We start from the raw sequence: 25,029 nt of genomic DNA on the forward strand, positions 1-25,029 counted from the left end.
AGGAAGCATCTTTTGCGCGAGAGGCCTTGTGACACATACTCCTCCGCCTCCGGTCGCGAAATCGAACTGATTACCGTTCCTCTGTGACGGTATATTGAATGCAATTAAGTCCCAAGAATATAAAGAAAAGTGATCGGAGTGAACGGGAAGAGTAATCATTTCAGTGCCTTAGTCGTTGCCGGATCCCTTAGCTACAACTATAATCATACCAAATCATGCAAATGTGGTTAAGTTTTCGATAAAGCCGTAGACATATTGTGTTGATCTTTCTGACGATTTCCGTTTTTAAACGCTTATATTAATTTCAATGTGTAAAAGTTGAATCAACAATTTATTTTTTAAAGGGATATCTTGTCACAGTTTAAGTCAATTAAAAATTGACTTTGAACCCGTACTTCACGCTTTAAGCTACCCAAATTAAAATATCCAAGCTACCAACTGAACCTTTATAAAAGCAACAATAACTAAAAGCAGAAAAAATGTGTAAAGCAATAGTATTAAGACCAACGACATAATAAAGCCAAATACACAGTAATATCCACAGCAGAAAAAGAACGCAATCGTTTAATTCATATATAAGCCTGTAAAAATAAGTCGTAAATGAATCGGAATAAGGGTTAAATGGCCAAAATAACTAAAACTGCAAGTAAAGGGTATAACGCGAATGGTGGGCCAAGGTATGGCATCGGCCGTTTTGGTGTCAACGCTTGGGCGCCCTAATTTAAATGGCGCCGTTAGGACGTTACTGTTTTGGCACCGTTTTTTTTGGGCCCTTGTTTGGGGCTATTGATGGGTAATCGGTGGGGTTGAAATTATTAGGGACTTAGTAGTGTACTTAGGGGTGTCGTTAGATATTAGGTAAAATGTTGTATATAAACTTTAATTTTTTCCGACTGCTTTAAGACTAAGCACTTTAATCCGGCCAGCGGGTTTTATTCTTAAAATACATAATCTAAAAAACAAGAACGAGTTTCCACATGTCTGGTTATATCATAAACACTTTTTCCAGGAACGGATCTAGTGATGACCCCGCCAAACTCTATTTTTAGTCTAATCTTCTGCGATTTTATGGCATATTTACAGACAAAAAGTGTCCTCTCACATCAAGTTTTGGCAATAACGTAAATAACAAGTCAAGCTTTTAACATCTTGCGTTTTGCAATTAAGATATAAAATTATATTCGGCGGACTGGCAGGGAAGTTAACGCGGACTAGCCGTTAAGAACCACTGAGTTAGAGTGTTTTTTAATTAGGTCTAGGGCTCTAGGCTTATAAAAGTTATGGTAATTATGCCTTTCTCTAGTGAATTAGCCCCTTCTCAAGTAGAAACCTTAGGCCTAAAGTACCCAGCCTTGGTGAGGTCAAATACTTCATGGAAAAAGTCTCACAACTACCGAGAGATTATAGACGAACTCTTCCTCCGCTTCCTTGGAGTGCAACATGAGAAGTAAGTCCTCCAAAGTCACCTCAACATGTTACCGCAAAATTTAATTGGCGACGTTGGTGAGGAGCAAAGTGAACGATTTTATAAGGATATTAATGACGGAGGAGCGATATCAAGAAAACTGGAAGTGTTATATGATCGCTAATTACTGCGGAAGCTTAATAAGCGATGTATCGAAAGCCCAATATAAAAGAAGATACTGTGCCCTTTTTCTGTCGTTATGGCGAGAATAATGGTTACCCAACATATTTAAACGGGAAATTAACGATGATTAGGAAATTCAATGAGAATTAGGCTTATATACTATAGAGTATTTCGGATTTAGAACATTGTTTTCCTTAGAGCCTAAAATAGAAGTTTTCACTAAAATAGTTCAAATTTCATAACTCTTAAACTTGATGTGATAGCAAAATAAGTAATGACGGATTTGCAATCTGTCGCCCAAAGTACACTAGAATCAGTTGAAAAACCTTGTGCAAGAAAAATTGTGTGAACCAGTTATATTTATGTATTTTTTGCGCTTCGGTCCAATGTATTCCGTCATTAAAATGTAAACGAAATACCGGCCGTTTTCTAAAATCTGAAAGATACCGATTCACATTTTGTCAACCTAATTTGGTTAAGGCCATGTTTGTGTTTCTCCCGATTTATACCGTCTTTGCAATATGACCATTGTACCGCAAGTAACACATCCTATAAGTTAAACCTTCAAAAGTAAACATACATTGTAAGTTTTTTTGTGCGAGTTGTTAATGTATTTTACCTTTAATATTTAAGTCAACGTGCCCAATAAATTAGTTAACGCCAATATATCAAGTAATGTACATTGTTTATCTGTGCCCAATGCGTCACGTACCCCTCTAAGTCGACATTAAAATTTGCTTTTTAAAGCCAAAACGTCGCAATTTTTAAATTCGACTTAAATTGCACATTTGCACACATTTCCTAACGTAATAGCAAGCTCGTTAGCCTATTTGTTTTATAGCGTGATCAGAGTATGACGTCATATTGCGTGTTTTTGAATCATATTTTTGACCCGACCCGCCAGAACATTTTAAGTTCCTCATGCGGCCCGCGGTTAAAACTAATTGCCCACACCTGCTCTTTAACAATTGGTCCTTGTTAAGGTTAAAATCTGATCCGTTGCTAATGCGTCAATCAAAATAAGAATGCATTGTGACATCATAACAAAGGCAATACTATTCTAAATTTCGGGATTTTTGTAAACTTGGTAATCAGAAAAAATCACAATATGTATCCAAATAGGTAATACATTTCGCGATTCTATTCTATTTTAGTGCCCGACAAGTTCTTGCCGCTCACTTCAACGTTTGATCAATTTTCAGTGCATTCGCGGATCCCTGGGACCTTTTTACGAACCCCTTCAGCCACTGTTGGACAACACTGCCTGCCAAACTACAACTAAAGAAGTTCATTTTGTCTCATCAACTGTAGATTTTACGTCATCACATTTGTAGACCTATTATTACCTCCCAATGGTCCCAACTTTTACGGCCGAGGTAAACGGACTCGTTCCAGTGATGTTTGTTGAGTTCCTCCAAAAGTATTTGGGGGTTTACATAATTGTCGTCATCGAAGCGACACCACCACCTTTGTGACGAACACCGTAAGAAAGACAAATTATTTTTACTGAATAAATTTTTTTTTTTTTGAATAAATTTAGGAATAGCTTTGAAAAGTCAAAATAAAAGCTCATTGTTGAAAATCACGAACTAAAACGATGAGTGACCTACTTTTTGTTTGTGGGAAGAAACAAGTCGAACTTAGCACCAGTTTTGCAGCACAAATCAACTCTAAACAACAACAAGCTGAATTTAAAAATATAAAGTAAAAACGAGAGTATTTAAAATAAAAAAAAGATTTGAAAGACATGTGTATTTTTAAAAGAACTGGCGCTATATTTTAATAGATTCAAAAACGATTTGTCAAAAATCCCCCAGGAAAAATAAGTGTTTAACCTATTGTGAGTACTTCCGCAAGATGTGCTGTGCAAACAACCATTGGTTTTTAGTCGGTATTCTTCATCAAAATCATCCGTTAAAAAATTGATCTGCATATAAAGTTTGCAATAAATATTCTGTATAATTTCCAGCCTTAAAAATATGTATAACCCAATGCATACCTGATCTTTTGAAACTTTTTTATACCAAGTGTTGAGAATCATTTCCAGTCTTCCAATTGAACGATGATTTTTCTTGCAAGTTTTAACGGTAAAAAGCACATCATTCAGCACAATACGTGCGGGGTCAACTTCAAGTCTCTCGTAACTAGGTCCAATGTTACTTTTAAACTTATTTTCCACCGTGAAGTTGTAGCAAAAGAAGAGTAAGAGGAACACACAAGCCACACAGGTTGTCGTAATACCAAGTCTATAGTTGGCCAACAAACACTTTAGATTCTTTACAAGCATTATAATTTTCTGTAATAAAAATGCATTAGACGCGTTGTAAAAACTCTTAATGCGAGATTAAGATTAAATTAAATTATAAATGTGCTGCTTGAACGCGTATAGCATTTAGAGTAATGCGTTAATATTATGCAATCCATAAGTTTTAGTTAAAGCGAAGGGTACGGCGTTGCGGACCGTTCGGGCTTACATTAATCACTATAGTTCAGTCTTTTATCTGTGTTGGGTTAGTGATTAGTTTTTGTTTGGCCATTAGGAAACGTAGGCGATAGTAAAAGTTTCTCAAGGGTTTGTGTTAGGTTTTGGTTAGACGGTGGGTTGAGTTTGGGGGTTAGGATGAATATTTCGCTTACTTTTGTCGCAAATAAACCTTTGCGAATTAAGCATTCGAACGAAGACGCTCATGTCACGACCTAATTTACTGTTACTCAGCAACCAGAACTTAATAAAAACGAATTATCGTCGGAGATTATAGTCTTAATAAACTGAATATTTTTTTTTAATTTTGGTTTTCTACAAGAAACTTAAAGAGATGATACCATGCTGTTCAAAAATAAGTCGACTGGTTTGTGTCACAACATGCTCTTTTGCAATTTGTAATTGGTCCGTAACAAATGTGCGCCGACAAGCACGTAGAAAACAAATAAAAAAAATGAAATACAAAAAGCCTGTGTCGCGCTTTAGTTGGTTTAGTTTATTGAGTGCGGCAACAAACGATAAAAAACGAATTTAACTAAGCTATTTTTATACGGGCGTTTACTGCTCATACTTAGACACACCAAGTTTTATAACTTATTCAAAGCAGCTCTGTCTAACTTTTGTTCAAATTGATGCCGATAAACTGAAGGTTAACTAGGCCTCTAACAACAGCTTATAAAAGTCTCAAACAGTTTAAATGACTTCGCTTGTTATTAAGTCGCCTGGTGGCTAAGCGTGACAAACAGAGTGAGTCACCGAAATTGCTTACAGCCGTGTATGTGTACTACCTTTCGTTTTCGTGGTGCTAAGTTAAGAGGCGTTGCGTGAGTCAGTTTTGATTTATTGTTAATGTAATTAACCAGCTTTTATTTGTAATTACCTAAAATCCCGCTAGCAAGAGGTCCTTAAAAGCCAGAAAACAAAGTTTACCTCCAACATCCGGTGGTGGCAAAATCGACACCATCCTCAAAGATTTACTTATTTATTAGGAAATGTAACAAGACTACAGCAAGTCAACTTTAATGCCGTTACGCAGATAATTAGCTATAAGAAAGTATCATTACAAATTGCTAACTACTCCAAAACTTGCTACACAAAATATGATTACTCTTGTAAGTTTATATCACGATTCATGTTGTTCATGACCGTCGTGCAGTAGGCTTTTTGCATTCTTGCTTACAATCGCCGTTACCATACACTCCATAGGTCTAAGTCTGCCAATTGTAGCTGTATTGTTATTTGAAGCCTTTGCCACGTACATCCGTCCACCCGTTTCCGCTTTGCCACGTTATTATCTCTAGCTGGAGTATGAACCTTCATCGGCTGATGTGGCTACCGGACATTTTCTGTATAAAATACATGAGATCAGTGCTGCTATGTCTAATAGGTATTCAGCCAAATAGGCATCGTCTACTTGCTGCATGGGTTGTATATTTTCTCGCAATTTGCTCAAAAAACGTCTAATGCTTCCATAGGCTAACGATGTGAATAAACTTATCGGCCACCAACCTCTGACTTTTGACACTTGCTTTTAAATCTTATAAATCTTTTTACATCTACAAAGTCAGCTCTTTTAGAACAAGTTTTTCTGAATATAGGAGGGCCGTATTTTTTCCGCCGCATAAAAAGTTAACGAAATGACTTTTGTCGTAAATCACGCCTGCATACTGCAAGAGAGCTAAGGCTTCAAGTTTCCGTTGTAAATAGGAAGTTGAACTTATTTTGGTAGATTCTCTCATTGTATGTGTTTATATAGTTGTTAAAATAGAGTTGTCAACAAAGCATTTCCAGCAATCATAAGTGCTACTACCAGCTTTGTAGCGAAGACTAGGATTGACACCTAATCTCATCCGCAAGTATGAAGACTTGGAATGCGCTGCTTATGCACACAGTCAAGGGTTTGGTTATGTCTCTCCACTTATGGCTGTGTATTGCACTGAAAATGAACTCAGCATCATGCCAATCTTTATAACTCAAAGAGTCACTCTCACGTGCTTAAAGCTCTCCTTCTGGTATATGTTGTTGATCATCAGTAGGGCGATTATTTTTTGTCCTTAAAAAAATAATTATTTGCCAAAGTTTGACCTAATAGCAATACATTAGTTTACACAACATATTGTTGTTCGGAGTACTGCATTGGTGTCTTGGCGTTGTTAACCACTCGTTTTGATAATTTACTGACTGCCGGTCGAACACAAATCAGTTATTTTTTTTAGTTTGTACAAAACATGATAAAAGTGAATATGTTTTCTATGATTACCAACCTGCATTCCACGGTGGGCAAACATGGCATATGTATATCCATTATCCAAGCACGAAGAATATGTCTGAAGTAGTCAAAAAAGAGATTTTTTTTCGTAAGCTATATGTTTTTTTTTCGTAAGGTATGTGTAGCAAAAAGGTGACGTTTAATTGCAATTTTTGAAATTGGTACACCACAAATCAGGGTTTTGACATTTTATTGCCGACCCAGCTCAACTATCTTCTGTGAAAAACACTATATGATCAAAAAAAATAATCTACAGTGCGCAAAATTTTTTTTATTGACATATATCAATATTAATTTTGCTCTTAAAGTTTCAAATCATTTCGTTGCCTAACAACACACACAGATACAGACACACATATATATTACATAAACAGACAAACACACGCACAATCGCACATCCCCACACATACACAAACACACAATCGCACATCCCCACACATACACAAACACACAATCGCACATCCCCACACATACACAAACACACAATCGCACATCCCCACACATACACAAACACACAATCGCACATCCCCACACTTACACAAACAAACAATCGCACATCCCCACACATACACAAACACACAATCGCACATCCCCACACATACACAAACACGCAAGCACGCACGCACGCACGCACGCACGCACGCACGCACGCACGCACGCACGCACGCACGCACGCACGCACGCACGCAAAATTTGCTTATTATTTCATTCAACATTTAAAACAATCCTTACATATAAAAGACATGCCAAAATCGGGTAATGCCAATATTAAGCAGGTTGCCAATAAAAAAGCGTACGGTAGTTCAGACATGCATTGGTGTAGGTAGGCCTACTTAAGATAAATAAGGTCATGTTTTCTATAAGCTTCCTATACGTTTATTATGGAGCAAGTGGCATCGACGATTGTAGGTTTTCTTAGTGTTATCACTTAACACATTGTTTACGATTTAAAGTGAGGCTTAACCCTTGTAACAATTTTAATCAATTCATGGTTTCTCTGGAACATATTGTTAAAAGTAAGAATACCATATAAATATAGTGGCGGTGTCGATTATTTGTTTTTTAACTTGACAAGAGATTTTGGGTTGTTTTACCTAGATTTATTGATTGCAGAACACTATTTCAGAAAACCGTAAGTTATGTTTTTATTTTTTGCTTTGTTTGTAGACTAGGAAATATAGGTTTTATATATACTTTGATGATTAATTTTTGTCCTTGCCTATATTCAATACAAATTTTTTTATTTTAACGCACGATTTAGTTCAAAAAATCATTCCATTTACTGATTGTTCTGCCAAAATCAATTTGATATAGCACAGTAAATGTCGTAGTAGATTTTGTTTTTAGATTAGTGTCAACCGGAAGCTTAAAAGAATACATCGCTCTCGCGTTTAATTTGTTTCACTGCATCTGGCTCCAAAGTTCACCAGAAACTGGGAAATCTAAATATCTTTGGATCGGACTTCAAGATTTGATTAAAAAGATTTGACAAAAGCGTCATACAACCAAACGTTACAGCTCAAATTGTGATTTTTGTAACTATCTATATGAAAGCAGCAACCGCGAAATTACAGACACGCAATATTCAACAAATACAACTGCAGTATTATTAGGCAGAAAGTCACAGGGTGGTAAAAATAGAACAACTAAGGTTCAGTTGTAGACGCAGGCCACCGGAGTCGACGGAGTCGGATAATTTGTAGCCGGACACGTGACTCGAGACACTCGCGTTGGCAGTAGCAAGTTCGGAAAAGCTGCACATTATAATTCGTAATAATGGAATAACACGTGATGGTTACTAATTTATTGGGTGGATGAGTAGTATCTATTAACGGGCGTTGAGTAGTATCTATTAACGGGACCTACAGGGAGTGGAATGGATTGCACAGAACTCTATTAACGGGCTTCTCTATATCCAGCCAAATTTAACTTATGTGAATGGGTATAGAACACATTGCTGTGCAATCCATGCCACTCCATATAGGTCCCTATACCACGACCTGACATCGGGTATCGGCTCCTAACCTTAATTACAGGCTCTAACTTCATTGCAGCTCTAGTTATGTTACAAACTCAACAGTTAGTAGGGTTGTGGTTACAATATGTATATTGTATATATATATATATATATACGGATATATATACGGTATATTTTTTATTTCCTGAGCAAGCTTACCAGGTTTCTATTAAAGCTAAGAAACAGTCAGACCTAATGATCATTCCCTCAAAGACGCACACATTGGATCGTTAGAGTGTTGCCAGCAGTAAACAGAGATAAATCTGCTCGGATCATTCTTCAAGCTAAAAGTGTTGATTGACGGCGGAATGTTCAGCTTGCTCTTACCCCCGTAGCAAATAACCGCCTACATGAGAGAAAGGTTTGCATTATCACCTTTATTGAGCACAACAACGATTTTAAAATTTAATTTAAAACAAAAGATTGGCAGAATGATACCAAAATTGTAATTTAAAAGTATTTGTAAAAATGGGGGGTATACAGGATTTAAAGATAATATTTTAAGGTTGTGAAAACGTTAAACAAGCGGAGTTAAGAAGGAGATGGGGTGTCACCACATAGAGGAAGGTGGACTTACTGGATGTGTCCTTAAAATTAAAATATACCATGTTATTCCAAAAAAGTGAAAAAGTGTAAACAAAATAAAATTTGAAAAAAACAGACAGTTAGAATAAGTTTGACCAAACACAGCAGTTTCCTTTTTAGTAATACGTATAATAAGAATATCAAAGCCCATACAGAAGTATAGGTATCATTTTAAACGTTTCGAATAATTCTTTATTCATTTTCATCATAGTGAGAAGTCACAGTGAGAATTTATAGTAATGTTTTCGACATTTAACAATAAGACGGAATGTTATTACGTAATAACTAGAAACCCTGAAATACGCAGATGTTTAATTTTAGGCTGTTTTGAACTCACCGCGTTCATCCAGGTAGATGCGCTCAGTAAGCTCAGGTTTTTAAACGGATGATAAAACCGATGAGACTCAACAAGTGGAACCTTAAGTTTATATGTGATTATATAACCAAGATTGGCATCTTCACCCATCCCATTCTCTCGACAAGCGTCGGTGAATTTCCCATTTCTAAAGAAAAGAGAGCAGCGTGCTTTTTCCATTTGATAAATTATGCAAGAACTCCATAATATAAAAAAATATATGCATCGCGTGTATGGTTATTAACCTGCCTGATTTAACAATCATTACTTTGTAATTTTTCGAATTTTTTTCTTTTTTTACAAATAGTTCGATTCGTTTAAATAAGCAGGCAAATCGAATGTTCCAGGGATTTATCTGAATTCGTTCTTACCATACCAAATCTTACATCTAACCATACTAAATCTTACATAACCATACCAAGTCTTGCATCTAACCATACCAAATCCTACATCTAACCATACCAAATCTTACATCTAACCATACCAAATCTTACATCTAACCATACCAAATCTTACATCTAACCATACCAAATCTTACATCTAACCATACCAAATCTTACATCTTAACATACCAAATCTTACATCTAACCATACCAAATCTTACATCTAACCATACCAAATCTTACATCTAACCATACCAAATCCTACATCTAACCATACCACATCTCACATCTTACCATACCAAATCTTACATCTAACCATACCAAATCCTACATCTAACCATACCAAATCTTACATCAAACCATACCACATCTTACATCTAACCATACTAAATTTTACGTCTAACCATACCAAATCTTACATCTTACCATACTAAATCTTACATCTAACCATACCAAATCTTACATCTAACCATACCAAATCTTACATCTTACCATACCAAATCTTACATCTAACCATACCAAATCTTACATCTAACCATACCAAATCTTACATCTAACCATACCAAATCTTACATCTAACCATACCAAATCCTACATCTAACCATACCAAATCTCACATGTTACCATACCAAATCTTACATCTAACCATACCAAATCTTACATCTAACCATACCAAATCTTACATCTAACCATACCAAATCTTACATCTAACCATATTAAATCTTACATCTAACCATACCAAATCTTACATCTAACCATACTAAATCTTACATCTAACCATACCAAATCTTACATCTAACCATACCAAATCTTACATCTAACCATACACAATCTTACATAACCATACCAAATCTTACCATACCAAATCTTACATCTAACCATACCAAATCTTACATCTAACCTTAACAAATCTTACATCTTACCATACACAATCTTACATAACCATACTAAATCTTGCATCTAACCATACCAAATCTTACATCTTACCATACCAAATCTTGCATCTAACCATACCAAATCTTACATCTTACCATACCAAATCTTACATCTAACCATACCAAATCTTACATCTTACCATACCAAATCTTACATCTTACCATACCAAATCTTGCATCTTACCATACCAAATCTTACATCTTACCATACCAAATCTTACATCTAACCATACTCAATCTTACTTCTTACCATACCAAATCTTGCATCTAACCATACCAAATCTTACATCTTACCATACCAAATCTTACATCTTACCATACCAAATCTTACATCTAACCATACCAAATCCTACATCTAACCATACCAAATCTCACATCTTACCATACCAAATCTCACATCTAACCATACCAAATCTTACATCTAACCATACCAAATCCTACATCTAACCATACCAAATCTTACATCTAACCATACCAATTCTTACATCTAACCATACCAAATCTTACATCTAAACATACCAAATCTTACATCTTACCATACCAAATCTTACATCTAACCATACTAAATCTTACATCTAACCATACCAAATCTTACATCTAAACATACCAAATCTCACATCTAACCATACCAAATCTTACATCTAACCATACCAAATCCTACATCTAACCATACCAAATCTCACATCTTACCATACCAAATCTTACATCTAACCATACGAAATCCTACATCTAACCATACCAAATCTTACATCTAACCATACCAAATCTTACATCTAAACATACCAAATCTTACATCTAACCATACCAAATCTTACATCTAACCATACTAAATCTTACATCTAACCATACCAAATCTTACATCTAAACATACCAAATCTTACATCTTACCATACCAAATCTTACATCTTACCATACTAAATCTTACATCTAACCATACCAAATCCTACATCTAACCATACCAAATCTCACATCTTACCATACCAAATCTTACATCTAACCATACCAAATCCTACATCTAACCATACCAAATCTTACATCTAACCATACCAATTCTTACATCTAACCATACTAAATCTTACATCTAACCATACCAAATCTTACATCGAACCATACTAAATCTTACATCTAACCATACCAAATCTTACATCTAAACATACCAAATCTTACATCTAACCATACCAAATCTCACAACTTACCATACCAAATCTTACATCTAACCATACCAAATCCTACATCTAACCATACCAAATCTTACATCTAACCATACCAATTCTTACATCTAACCATACTAAATCTTACATCTAACCATACCAAATCTTACATCTAACCATACTAAATCTTACATCTAACCATACCAAATCTTACATCTAAACATACCAAATCTTAAATCTAACCATACACAATCTTACATAACCATACCAAATCCTACATCTAACCATACCAAATCTTACATCTAACCATACCAAATCTTACATCTAACCATACCAAATCTTACATAACCATACCAAATCTTAACATACCAAATCTTACATCTATCCATACCAAATCTTACATCTAACCTTAACAAATCTTACATCTTACCATAACAAATCTTACATCTAACCATACACAATCTTACATAACCATACCAAATCTTGCATCTAACCATACCAAATCCTACATCTAACCATACCAAATCTTACATCTAACCATACCAAATCTTACATCTAACCATACCAAATCTTACATCTAACCATACCAAATCTTACATCTAACCATACCAAATCTTACATCTTACCATACCAAATCTTACATCTAACCATACCAAATCTTACATCTAACCATACCAAATCTTACATCTAACCATACCAAATCTTACATCTAACCATACCAAATCTTACATCTAACCATACCAAATCTTACATCTAACCATACCAAATCTTACATCTTACCATACCAAATCTTACATCTAACCATACCAAATCTTACATCTAACCATACCAAATCCTCTAACCATACCAAATCTTACATCTAACCATGCCAAATCTTACATCTAACCATATCAAAAAGGTTGTGTTTGCGATGAAGCCGCACGCATTTCATGTTGATCGTCCTTGCGATTTCCGTTTTTCAACGTTTACACTAAATTCAATGTGTAAAAGTTGAATAAACAAGGTCTTCTTTAAAAGGATATTTTGTCGCGGTTAAAGTCAATTAGAAAATGTTTTTGAATCTATACTTCACGCTTAAAGCTATACCCAAATGTAATACTCAAGGTACCAAATTAAACCTTTAAAAGGGAAATGTGGATATTCTATAAAGAAATTCGTTTTACATGCAAAAAATGGTCACAAACTTTTTGATTCTCATCAACGAGAAATGTTTCCCGGAGGAACTCATAATTAGACCTAACAGCAACATTAGCTAAAGCACAAAAATCTATAACTTCATTGTAGTAAGACTGACGACATAATAAACGAAATACGCAGTAATATCCACGACAGAATAAAAACGTAATCGTCTGAATAGGACGTAAACCTGTCGGAATAAATCCTAAATTCATCGGAATAAGGCCTAAATTGCCAAAATAACGCCGCTGGAAACTGTAAGGATAGGGTGTGGGACGATCGTTCAATATAATAAGTAATCTCAATCTCTGAATTTTTTGACGTAGCAATCAGTAAAAATATAAACAAATTCACAATATGTATTCAAATAGTTAATACATTTCGCCGCTCTATTTTATTTAAGTCTCAACAAGTTATTACCACACACTTAAAAAGTTTGGACAGTTTTCAGTGCACTAGCGGCCCCCTGGGACCTTCTCACGGACCCCTTGGTCCCTGGTTGGAAAACATTGTTTTAAAGCATTGTATCAAATTATACAAATTAAGAAGTTCGTTCTAACTCATCACCTGTAGATTTTACGTCATCACATTTGTAGACCAATTATTACCTCCCAATGGTCCATACTTTTACGACCGAGGTAAACGGACTCGTTCCAACGATGTTTGTTCAGTTCCTCCAAGAGTATTTGGGGGTTTACATAATTGTCGTCATCGAAGCGACACCACCACCTTTATGACGAATTTTTTTTATTACCGTCATAAAAAGACAAGTTATTTGTTGAATAAATTTTGGATACTTTTTCATTTTATTTATAAAAGTAAAAAAAAGACTCGTTGTGAAAATGACGAACTAAACTGAAGAGTGACTTACTTTTTGTTTGTGGAAAGAAACAAGTCAAACTCAGCACCAGTTTTGCAGCACAAATCAACTCTAAACAACAAAACATCAAAACGGTAATAAGATTTGAACGACAGTTGTTTCTCGAAGTGTATTTTTGAAATAACTTCGGCTAAATTTTAATAGTTTTAAAAACGATTTGTAAAATCCCTTGGAAAATTTAAAGTATTTAACCTATCGTGAGAATTTCCGCAAGATGTGCTGTGCATATGACCATGGGTTTTCAATCGGTATTCTTCATCAAAATCATCCGTTAAAAAATATATCTGCATATAAAGTTTGCAAAAAATAGTCTGTACAATTCCCAGCATAATAAATTTTGCGGAACATTCTTATCCAGTAACAACAAAACATGCATTACCTATCACAAACCTGGTCTCTTGAAACTTGCTTGAACCAAGTGCTGAGAACCATTTCCAGTCTTCCAATTGAACGGTGGTATTTTTTGCAAGTTTTAACGGTAAAAAGCACATCATTCAACACCGTACGTGCGGGGTCAAGTTCAAGTTCATCGTAAGTAGGTTCAATGTTAATGTTAAACTTATTTTCCACCGTGAAGTAGTAGCAAAAGTACAGTAAGAGCAACGTACAAGCCATGCAGGTCGTCGCACAAACATGTCTATAGCTGGCGAACAAAGACCTTAGATTCTTTACAAGCATTATCATTTTCTGTATTAAAAAAATGAATTAGGCGCGCGTTGCAAAAACTTCTTTATGATTAAAATTTTAATTAAAAATGTGCTGCTTGAACGCGTAGCATTTAAAGTAATGCGTTAATATCATTCACTTCATAATATCTATTGCGAAAGCGGATGAGCCACATAGTCAAACGCTGCCGTACGCAATGGTACTTTTATTAAGTTTCCTCTTACACCAACAAATATAACAAAAAATTTATTTGCATGAAAAATTTAGAGGTGACGTCAAAAAGTAACGTTATATCAGGACGTCATAAAAAAAAAAAACCTTTGGTTATCGTTTGATCTGGTTCTCAATTTTAGTCTAAATCCGTTGGAGTTGGCGTCAAAATATTTCGGCGACGAGAAAACTCGTTTATTAAGTTTTAAGGCCAAAAAAAACATAATTCAGAAACGAATTGAAACTGAAAAAAAATTCGCCTGTTGATCGAACTATTGGGGCTAAATTTATTTTACGTGATTAGAATAGGCAAAAAGTTGTACGACATTGTCTATAGCGGTCATGTTCAAATGGCGGATCGTGATCCGGTTCCGGATCTTTTCAACGTTTTGTGCGGATCTTCTAATGTAGTCTTGAAAAAATAAAATACTTACTTTTTGACTATTTTAATTATACGTAAGTGCGAAAATTTTTCGCGCTTTGCGCGAATGATCTTTCTACGTCCAACTTGTTTACTTTTTAGATGCTGTCTTTTGAACTTGATCGGCGCTTCGTTGCCGTTAACGGAAAACGTATTCAAAAATATTGGTCATATATTTTTTAACATTTTTTTCAGGAAATTCAAAAGAAATGCTGGTATACTCAAAAAACGCGCTCGCTTCGCTCGTCACGTGCGCCCTCATTTAGAAAGGTTAACAAAAACTGAACAAGATTGACTATTAAAGTTATCGCGTTTCTTCAAAGTAGTTTTATTACACTTTTCAATAATAGTATGGATGACGACGGTTGGGCTCGAATTTTAAACCAAATAAACGCCTTTTATCGCACTTTGTGCCAACACTTTACTGCCTCCTTAAATGTAATTAAACACGCTTTTAAGTGAAAACAAAGATCCGAGGTCCGCCTGATTAAAAGTTGTTCTAACATTTTAATAACACAATTCTCAGTTAACATTTTGTGCGGCCCACAAAGACCTTTCTGAGTTAGGTGTTAGCCCGCGACTAGAAAAAGGTTGCCAACCCCTGGTCTAAACCAACTCATCATTTTTCTCACTGAAACAATCTTGGTGCTGTAGCACACTTCACTTTTGACTTTTACAAAGTTATAAGTTCTGAATTTTAACTTAGGGAATTCCCCTATTTTTCGTCTGACGTTAATGAATAATGTCGTCATAAAACAGTGACAGTATGACGTCATAGAATGGTGATAGCAAGACGTGAGAAAAAAACTAATCAGAAACAGCCAAATACGTCCAGCAAAAGCGACCACGTGCGTCATCGACAATCCTGTCAGGCGCCAGCTGCAAAATCACGGTGTACAATCGTTAACTTCAGGCAAAAAAACAAACCAAGACCGTGAAGTATATGTGATTAATTGTGGTAGAATCACACATAATTCGACTAACAGCAGCGCAAATTTCAAGTTCCATGAACGGAACGAGCGCTAAATTACAAGCACGTCTTTCGCCACCTGCAATACTAAACAAAGAATGTTTATTCGGGTGTTATTAGATTAGCGCAACATCTGCGCCGAGCTATGTGCAGCTAAATTACAAGCTGCGGATGAGGAGAAATAAGGTGTGTCCATTGCACACACTTAGCACGTGGTCTTAGAGTATGCTAAAGAGCATAATTTTGCGTTAACCATCATTACTTAAAAATGGAGACTTTGAAACGCGCACGACAGTCACCATTATACCTCCTTTTAAGAATCTGCTTCAGTTAAACAAATGTCGATGTTACACCAACATCGGATATTAGCGCAGAGACCGAATAGCGAGGAACATACTGCGACACTGCGTATAACTCGACGTTTTTTAGCGAGAAAAAAAAGAAGGTTTGACTTAGCGTTGTCAATTGTCGAATACACACTTGCCAATCAGTTAACTTAAACAAATAACAAAAGAGAAAAACTTCCAGCGTTTACGGTCGACCAAACAAAAGATGAAAAACGGCGTTTTGCGCTCGATTTTGGTTTCGCATTAGATTAAGACGCGTGACCAAATTACTGAAAAAGCCGCTTCGAACAGTTTGTTAAGCCATGACAAAAACGAACAAAAAACGATAATATCACTTACAAAAAGGGGGTAAGAACTCCCGCCCCCCTGGATACGCCACTGGGGGCAATGGATAATGTATAATATTTTTAACCTTTATAAGTAATACATATTACACTTATAAATAATACTTATAATCGCATTTTGAAATTCCTTTGTCTGTGTTGGGTTAGTGAATAGGTTTTGTTGAGGCTTGAGGCCAGATTAGAGGTAGCAATAAGGTTTCACCAAGGTTTTGGGTTAGGATGAGTATTTCTTTGAGTTTTGTCGCAAAAAAAACTCTAGCGATTTTAAACATTCGAACGCAGGCGTTCAATTTAAGACCTTATTAACTTTTACTCAGCAACCCGAACGTAGTAAAAAAACTAATAATCGTCTCCTACAATCATCTCGTGATTAACTTAAAACACTATAAATATACTATTTTTAATTCTGGTATTCTACAAGAAACTTGGAGAGATGATCCCATGCTGTTAAAAAACAAGTCGACTGTTTGTGTCACAACATGCTCGTTTACCATTGGTAATTTCTCAATAACAAATGTGACAAAATGTGCGCCAAAAAGAACGTAGAAAACAAATAAATAGTGTTTAAAAACAATGGTCTTCTGCCTGTCTCGCGCTTTGTTTAGTTTAGTTTATTAAGTCGGCAACAACCAATCATAAACGCCTTCAAATAGGCTATTCAAACCGCCGCTTTCTGCTCCCAGTTTAGACTTAGACACAACAACTTTATAATTTTTCGCAGCAGCTCTCTTTTACTTTTACGAAACCCCGATAAACTGAAACTTATCTAGATCTGGGCCGACGTTTGCTCTGACATCTTTTAATTTCTGTACCCAAAAAGCATATTTAAAGTCAGAAAACAGCTTATAAAAGATATCAAGTTATCTCAAAACGACCTACCTACTAGTCGCCTGGTGAGTTAAGCGTGACGAACAGAGTAGGTCACCGGAACGCTGAAATGCCAACCTTTTTTAGTGTGTTCTTAATAAAAAGTCGGCAGTGTCTTGACTTCCCTTTAGCTGTAAGTAGCATCGTTCTAATTCTATCGCGACGACTTGCTGTTGTACAGCACAGTAAGTGTCAATCCTATTTAGAAACTAGTCGAAAACTGATGTAGATTTTGTATTGTAGACCAAGTAGAACTAGATGTTCGCTTGCCCAATAACACCCTATTTACACTTGATTATTAGGCGAAGCTTATCGCAAACTAATTGGTCGTCCGATGTCGCCGATATTCTGTGAACATACTTACTCGCACTGCTTCCCTGCGTTAATTGTACGGTGGGTGAAAGTTTATTCACGGCCTTACCTCTTTGTGTATTACCGCGACAATAAATGAAATACAATTTGAAGAATATTTAAAAAATTCGGATTTGTAGAATATTTGCTATTTGCACCTGTTTCGTATGTTACTCCAATCCAACATATCAACACCACGCCTACACAACTTAAAATTGTGTAGGCCTGGTGTTGATATGTTGGATTGGAGTAACATGCGAAACAGGTGCAAATAGAGAGGTGTATATTGCCACCAGATTTCGCATTAAAATTTGCGTCGGTAAAATATGTTCGATAACTACAGAGAGCTAAAACGATGACGTCACAATATTTTAGGTTTTTTACCCCCCAATTAAAGGGCCCAGCCTTCTTATGTCTAAGATGCGAAAGGGGTAGTTGCCAGGGTTTCATTTTATTGTACGTTAGTTTGTTAAAGATTATGCAAAATTAATTTTAGAATCGTTTTGCAATCAAAATATTTTATTCATTGATTAATTTTTATTTTTGGCGCTTTAAAACAAAAATCCCATTCCCAAAGACAATGACAAACCGCACTTGCCGCCTGAAAGCTTTACCTTCAAGAAAATTTTCAGGCGTTTTTGACTCATGGTCAAATCTGGCGACATAGTTCACAAATTTAGTATGTTTCACTATTCGTTACGTATTTTCGTTTCCCTGTCTGCATTGGGGGTCACTAGAACCACATCACTTAAGTTTGTACACGACAATAAATAGAAATTATATTGCGATACGCGGTGTCTGTTCGGGGCGGCCAGGCATCTGTTTCAAGATAATGCAGCCAACCAAAGATCATTTCACAACAGAGCAGTAGAAACTCCCCCAGACTGCAGCTGCGGTATAGACGTCAAGCGTTTGTGCGCCCAACTGTGACATAATGGATGAACGACGCTGATTGATTTTCCTAAAATCCCAAGACTGCAATTGACGTATTATGCCGATTAAATGATTACAATTATACTATTTCAGCCACGGTCGTATGTGCTTCGTATATACAACAACAAACGTGACGTATGAATACACCCACAGTAGAAACACCTACCTATTTTATGAAAAATATTTTACGCGGACATTGCTCTCCTTCAACCACTTGTGATATTTCTAGTGCTAATCATCTCTGCTATGTTTCAATCTTGATAATGGCAGAAGAAGAAGCGTATGTTAACCAGGAACCTCGGTACGAGCAAGTAAAACTTCGACGAATGACAACTGGACCGAAAAGTTGCCAACACGACCAATCACCTGATCAAGGTAATTCTGCAATTTAACTACTGTATTCACAAAAGTCAAAACGAACCAATAACAAAATATCAATACCAAAAACGCCCCAAGACAAGCAGTTGCAATATCACTTGATATTGGCTATATGCTCCGTTTAGCTGTTGAAGGAAATTCCTATTTCTCACGTTCAGTTTTATCAGCAACACGCTAAACAAATATAAACTGTGAATTTACAACGGATTTTATTAAAAGTTTTCCTGAAGTGTAAATTTGCATTAACCTAAACATTTTACTTTTCAAATGGTGGTAGAAAAGCGGTGATAAAAAATGAATTTAGAGCTTGCCTTCTACGCTCAAGTCAGTTGTTTTCAATATTTTTTCCTCAAACCTGGCTTCCGCAAAGACTTAAGTCGAAACTTCTGGTGGCGCTTTGAAGATTATAAAAAATAAAACTATAGGAACCCGACAATTCCTAATTAATAAATTCTGAATATTCAAACGACGTTATTCCTGTGGTCTTGGAAACCTAGCTATTTTTACTTTTTATTATATTGTTAATCAAATTTTTTTATTGCCTGCTTTGTTATGCTATGATCGCAAAGAGTCGGTAGGATAAAAAGATATTTACTCGATTTTCAGATCAAATTGCCATGTTTTTTAAAGCGTTGTCATATGATAAGCAACCAGGTTCCCTGATCATTCTCTCAAAGCAGCGCACATTGGATCGCCAGAATGCTGCCAGCAGTAAACAGAGATAAATCTTGTTGGATCTTTCTCCAAGCTAAAAGTGTTGATGGACGGTGGAATGTCAAGCTTGCCTTTACCGAGGTAGCAAATAACCGCCTGTATCAAAAACGAAGGTGTGCGTTATAGACTTGGCTAAGCAAAAAATGAGGGTTAACAAAATCTATTTTTAAGCCAAACAAAAAATAGAGAAGAAAACACCGAAATTTATAATCCAAAATTTTCTAAATATTGGGTGGGTAGGTATTATATAAAGAATGGTCCAAGATTTTAAAAAAGGAAAAGAAGACCACCAAACTGAAGGAAGGTGGACTACTGGACCTATTGAGTATATTTAAAATGTAAAAATTGTTTTCCATAAAACCCAGAAGCTTGGCCTCGCTTCAAAATACAGACTATTTCGACGAAATACAGCAGTTAAGTTTTTAGAATCAAGTTACGAAATGTTAAGACTTCTAAACAAGAAATTCAAGTTCTTCAAATATCAACGCTATACCCGCAATGTTTAGGTTTAGCACATTTCAGACTTACCGCATTCATCCAGGTAGAAATGTTCATTGTGCCCAAGTTTAGGTTTTTAAACGGGTGGTAAAACCGAAGTGACTCTACAACGGGATTCTTAAGCTTGCATGTAATTATATATCCAAGATTGGCGTCTTCACCCATTATATTCTCTCGACAAGCTTCAGTGAATTTCCCATTTCTAAAAAAGAAGTTGGCGATCCAACAAACCCTTTCTTACGTTGAAAATTAAAATGATAATATATATCACGTTAAAAATCAAACATAAAGAGGCTTTATAACACAATGGCAAATATTACTGAAACGAAAAGTTTAATTTAAATATGACATTCTATTTATACCAGAGGTTTTCAAAGTGGGCCATGGCGCTGTTTTCAGTGGGCCACAGAGCTTGACATACAGCGATATCAAAAATCATGTAATTATGAACACAGATAAATAGCAAACACATCAAACTAATTTTATGTTTGTGACATTATTTCTTTTTGCAATGTGTTAGCACTTCACATTATACCTATAACGTTTAAATGCCTTGCTTGCACTTAATTGTACAACATCGACTCTTCTTAAATTATCTAGCCGATAGGATTCTTTTTTACTTCTAGTTTCCTTTAGTGTTTTTTGTTTTCATCTTGCCGGAGGCTTTCAAGCATTTTAATCCTTAAAAGTTAACTCACCCAACATGCGAAATCATCTTTTGCGCCAGAGGTCTTGTAACACACGTTCCCCCGCCACCGGTCACAAATTTGAATTGATTGCCATTCAACTGTGACGTAATAATAAATGTTCGAAGGATATTCAGCACCAAGTGGACAAAAAATCTCAACTACCGCGTGCAATAATCATTTCTGTGCCAGTTTAAGGTGTCTGGTCCAGTTTTAAAATAGCGTTTCTATAGCAATTTAAGGTTAATGTATATGCCCAAAGAAGTATAGGCCTATGGGGTTGGACATGGTATATTCATTCTATACACTGAAATCAGAATATCTTTAATATATACCAGTTAATACAGTTTACCCGGTAATTTTATAAATAGGCTATGTTTAATACAATTACCACTTTTAGATAGTGGACAAGGTTCTGCTAAGCCTGTTTGGCGATGAGTACAAAAGTATTTTTTTTTCTATTTTGTTGGCTTTAGTTTACTTTAGGGGTCACCAAACTTAATTGACGATCGTGATCAGAATATTTAATTTTGGGCCAAACTTTATTGACTTGCATAAATATTTATTCAAGTCAAACTGTTATTAGCTTTATTAAATTATCATTCTGTTTGAATTTCATTAAAATTTAGTTTAAAACTTTCGACAAGATTTTAAATGAAATTTAATGTTATGCGTGCTAGAGAAATTAAGCCGGTCATACATCAAAACGTGACGTCACAAGGTTACGTCAAACGTGGGGTAACGAGGAAGTAACCTTAAGAACACCATACGATGGGTTGATAATTAAGTTTAAAATTGGACAAGGTGTTCTTTGCAATACAAACCACATAAAGATGGTAAGATTCGCGCAAGGCCCAAGTAAACTGCTTTAAATGGTTGGCCTACGTTCACATGGAAAAGTAGAGAAAAATCCCTTTGGAAACCATATTATTTGTTTATTTTTTTTAAAGAGTATTTTTTTGGCTGAATACCAGACTTTTAAAATAAACGACGAATAAGGTTCACGCTTACCCCGAACCAAACGCCTTAATATGATTTAAATATTAAACTAAGTACAGGACTTAGTTATGTGATAAATATATTTTAGCATCATAAGGATCTAGTAGCATACCACAATATAAATCAAGATGTACGCTAATAAAAACTTAAACCAACTGTCCTAGGTAAGTGGTGCAATACGCAAGCCGCAACTTAGTGACGATGCAGTCACTAAAATGACGTAACATCTGACAACACAGATAAAAAAACTCACAGGGTTTAGGTTGACAAAACAACTTTACCTATAAAAGTCTTCGAAATACTCAAAAGCACATTTGAACAAAATGTGCAAGTTTAAGTAACATATTAAGTTTAACATTGATAGACAAAATCTTAACACCGATAACAAATTTAAATAGCGCCTTATTTCTTTATACAACTCACATGGTTTAAGTTGACAAAACTGTCATATTGATTTTTAGGGGGGCGATGACAAGTATAGGGCGCCTTTGGGCTGAAAAGCTTTTCGAAAACAAGCGAAAAATTACTAGAGATATTTTTCTTATTATAGAGATATATACATAAGAAAGTTTTGAGATTTAGCTTGTTTCATTAGGTAAAAAATACAGATCATGGGCTCACGGTTTCCTTCTTGGATCCACCAAAGGGCAAAGGACAATGAGGTCTGCCGGACAACCAGTTTAAAAGCTTGTTCAGTTAAGGAGATATTTTACCGCTATAGATAACAAAATGAAGGTCGGCCTAACTATAGAAATGCCGTCTTGAATATAAAGGATGATCAACCATCTTTGGCACAACATTCCAACAAATAAAAATTATCGGAACTTTATCAAGGAATAACTATTTGAAAGCTGCACGTTTAAACAAATGTGCGAGTTTAAGTTACACCGTTCAACATTGATAGACAAAATCTTAAAACTGATGAAATATTTAAATGAGGCCTTTCTTTAAATTGACCGCTTAATCAAAATTGATGAAAATTCTTTAAATCTTTATCACCAAACATAAAACTGTTGAGACCTAAATACAAGGAGCGAAAATATCCACCACAACATATTACTTTCATTCTTTGAACTAAGCAACAAATAATGGACTTTGTTTTGACGTTATCATCTATATCTTCTCACATATTTTACCACTTTTACCTCTGAATGGTCCATACTTTTACGGCCAAGGTAAATGGGCTCGTTCCAGCGATGTTTGTTAAGTTCCTCCAAAAGATTTTGAGGATTCACGTAGTTGTCGTCATCGAAGCGACACCACCACCTTTGTGACGAAATAATTTTTTCATATCGGTAAAAAACTAAAAGGTTATATCAGTGTTTCTCAGGCTTTTATGGCTAGCGGCACCCATCAGCGATAATAAATAGATTGTGGCACCCCTATAAGATTTTTCCGTAGGTAATTCATTATAATGTCGCAATAAACGAAACCGGAGCAACACACACTCACTCATCTATACAAGGGAGTAAGTTACAATTGGGTTTATTCAACTCTAATCGTACACAAAAATAGTAAAAGTTAAATAAAAAATAGATTCTTAAAGATTCTCAAATATCTCTCGGCACCCTTAAGAATAAGAAATGGCACCTCATGGTGCCGCGGAACCCCGGTTTAGGACCAGTGGGTTTATCGTTTCATTATTTTATTTTTAAGTTTAAACATATAAAAGGGCTTATTTTTATGGAAGCCAAGACATTGGCAGAAAGTTTCTGCTTGTCGATCACTGTTCCGCCGACCGATATATATTAACGAAAAAACTCAAAGTTTAAAACCCGAGTGAAACCAGGATTAAATATTTTTTTTAAAGAATGTATAGTTTGCCTATACCGGCATTGTCAGTTCCTTTATAAGTTCGGTAAAATACATATACATAGCAAGGTAATAATAACACTACTAAAAATGTCAAAAACATATTTTTTATCAATTTTATGATCAATTTGCTTTTTATATCGTATATTATGTATTTTACTCAGTTTCAATCGGGTTTTTAAACATTTGAGTTTTATTGTTTGTTTTACAACGTCAAACAAATTTAATGAGTCACTTACTTTTTGTTTGTTGGTAGAAACAAATCGAACTCTGCACCAGTTTTGCAGCATAAATCAACTCTAAAATGCAAAACGTGAAAAAAATATGTTTAACGACATGTTGCTTTTCGAAGGACATATTTAAATCAAGCTAAAGCTCAATTTTACCTAAAACCGGTTTGTCAGTTCCTTAATTTAATAAGCAAGTCTTTAACCTGTCGTGAGTATTTCCGCAAGATGTGCTGTGTATACGACCATTGGTTTTTAGTCGGTATTCTTCGTCAAAATCATCGGTTATAATATAGATCTGCATATAAAGTTTGCATAAAAAAACTCTGTTTTAAAAAAATATGCATAACATATTACAAACCTGATCTCTTGAAACTTGCTTGAACCAAGTGCTGAGAATCATTTCCAGTCTTCCACTTGACCGATGGAATTTTTTGCTAGTTTTAACAGTAAAAAGCACATCTTTCAGCAAAATATTTGCGGGCTCAACTTCAAGTTCATTGTAGCTATGTTCAATATTGCTTTTTAATTTCTCTTCCGCAGTGATAGCGTAGCATTTGTACAGTAATAGCAAAGCAAAGCCCATACAGGTCAGCGTAATAACATGTCCATATCTGGCCAATAAGCACTTAAAATTCTTTAAAAGCATTGATTTGTTTCAATGTTGTAAAACTGATTTAATCTGTGTTACAAAAATAAATTAGAAGTGTGTTGTAAGGAATTTTTACAGTAGACCGAAAGTATAATGTTTGTTAAAATTGAGCACGTTAATATGATAAACTGGG

General features: G+C 35.3%; 1 protein-coding gene and 1 long non-coding RNA gene across 2 annotated transcripts; both read right to left on the minus strand.

The window, feature by feature from the left end:
- Window positions 1–7,674: 7,674 nt before the first annotated feature.
- LOC146164737 (uncharacterized) lies at window positions 7,675–9,415 on the minus strand. Its single transcript, XR_014494571.1, has 3 exons — window positions 9,279–9,415; window positions 8,516–8,702; window positions 7,675–8,093 (listed from the first exon to the last, which is right to left on the minus strand). It is a non-coding gene; the product is annotated as an uncharacterized LOC146164737 (long non-coding RNA).
- Window positions 9,416–19,971: 10,556 nt separating this feature from the next.
- On the minus strand, window positions 19,972–21,262 carry LOC146164738 (beta-1,3-N-acetylglucosaminyltransferase manic fringe-like). Its single transcript, XM_083380809.1, has 3 exons — window positions 21,219–21,262; window positions 20,551–20,722; window positions 19,972–20,118 (listed from the first exon to the last, which is right to left on the minus strand). Exons 1-3 carry the CDS (start codon window positions 21,233–21,235, stop codon window positions 19,972–19,974), a joined length of 336 nt encoding a protein of 111 aa, XP_083236935.1. The 5' UTR covers window positions 21,236–21,262.
- Window positions 21,263–25,029: the final 3,767 nt, after the last annotated feature.

The sequence above is a fragment of the Ascidiella aspersa genome, chromosome 2 (assembly GCF_963924565.1).
Source record: "Ascidiella aspersa chromosome 2, kaAscAspe10.2, whole genome shotgun sequence".
NCBI classification, from domain to species: Eukaryota; Metazoa; Chordata; class Ascidiacea; order Phlebobranchia; family Ascidiidae; genus Ascidiella; species Ascidiella aspersa.

What these genes read in the sequence shown, in the direction of transcription:
- LOC146164738 (XM_083380809.1), bottom strand. An exon ending in TTTCTACCTGGATGAATGCG is followed by an intron (nt 20,119 to 20,550) that starts GTAAGTCTGAAA and finishes TTTTTGATACAG; the next exon opens with GCGGTTATTTGCTACCTCGG.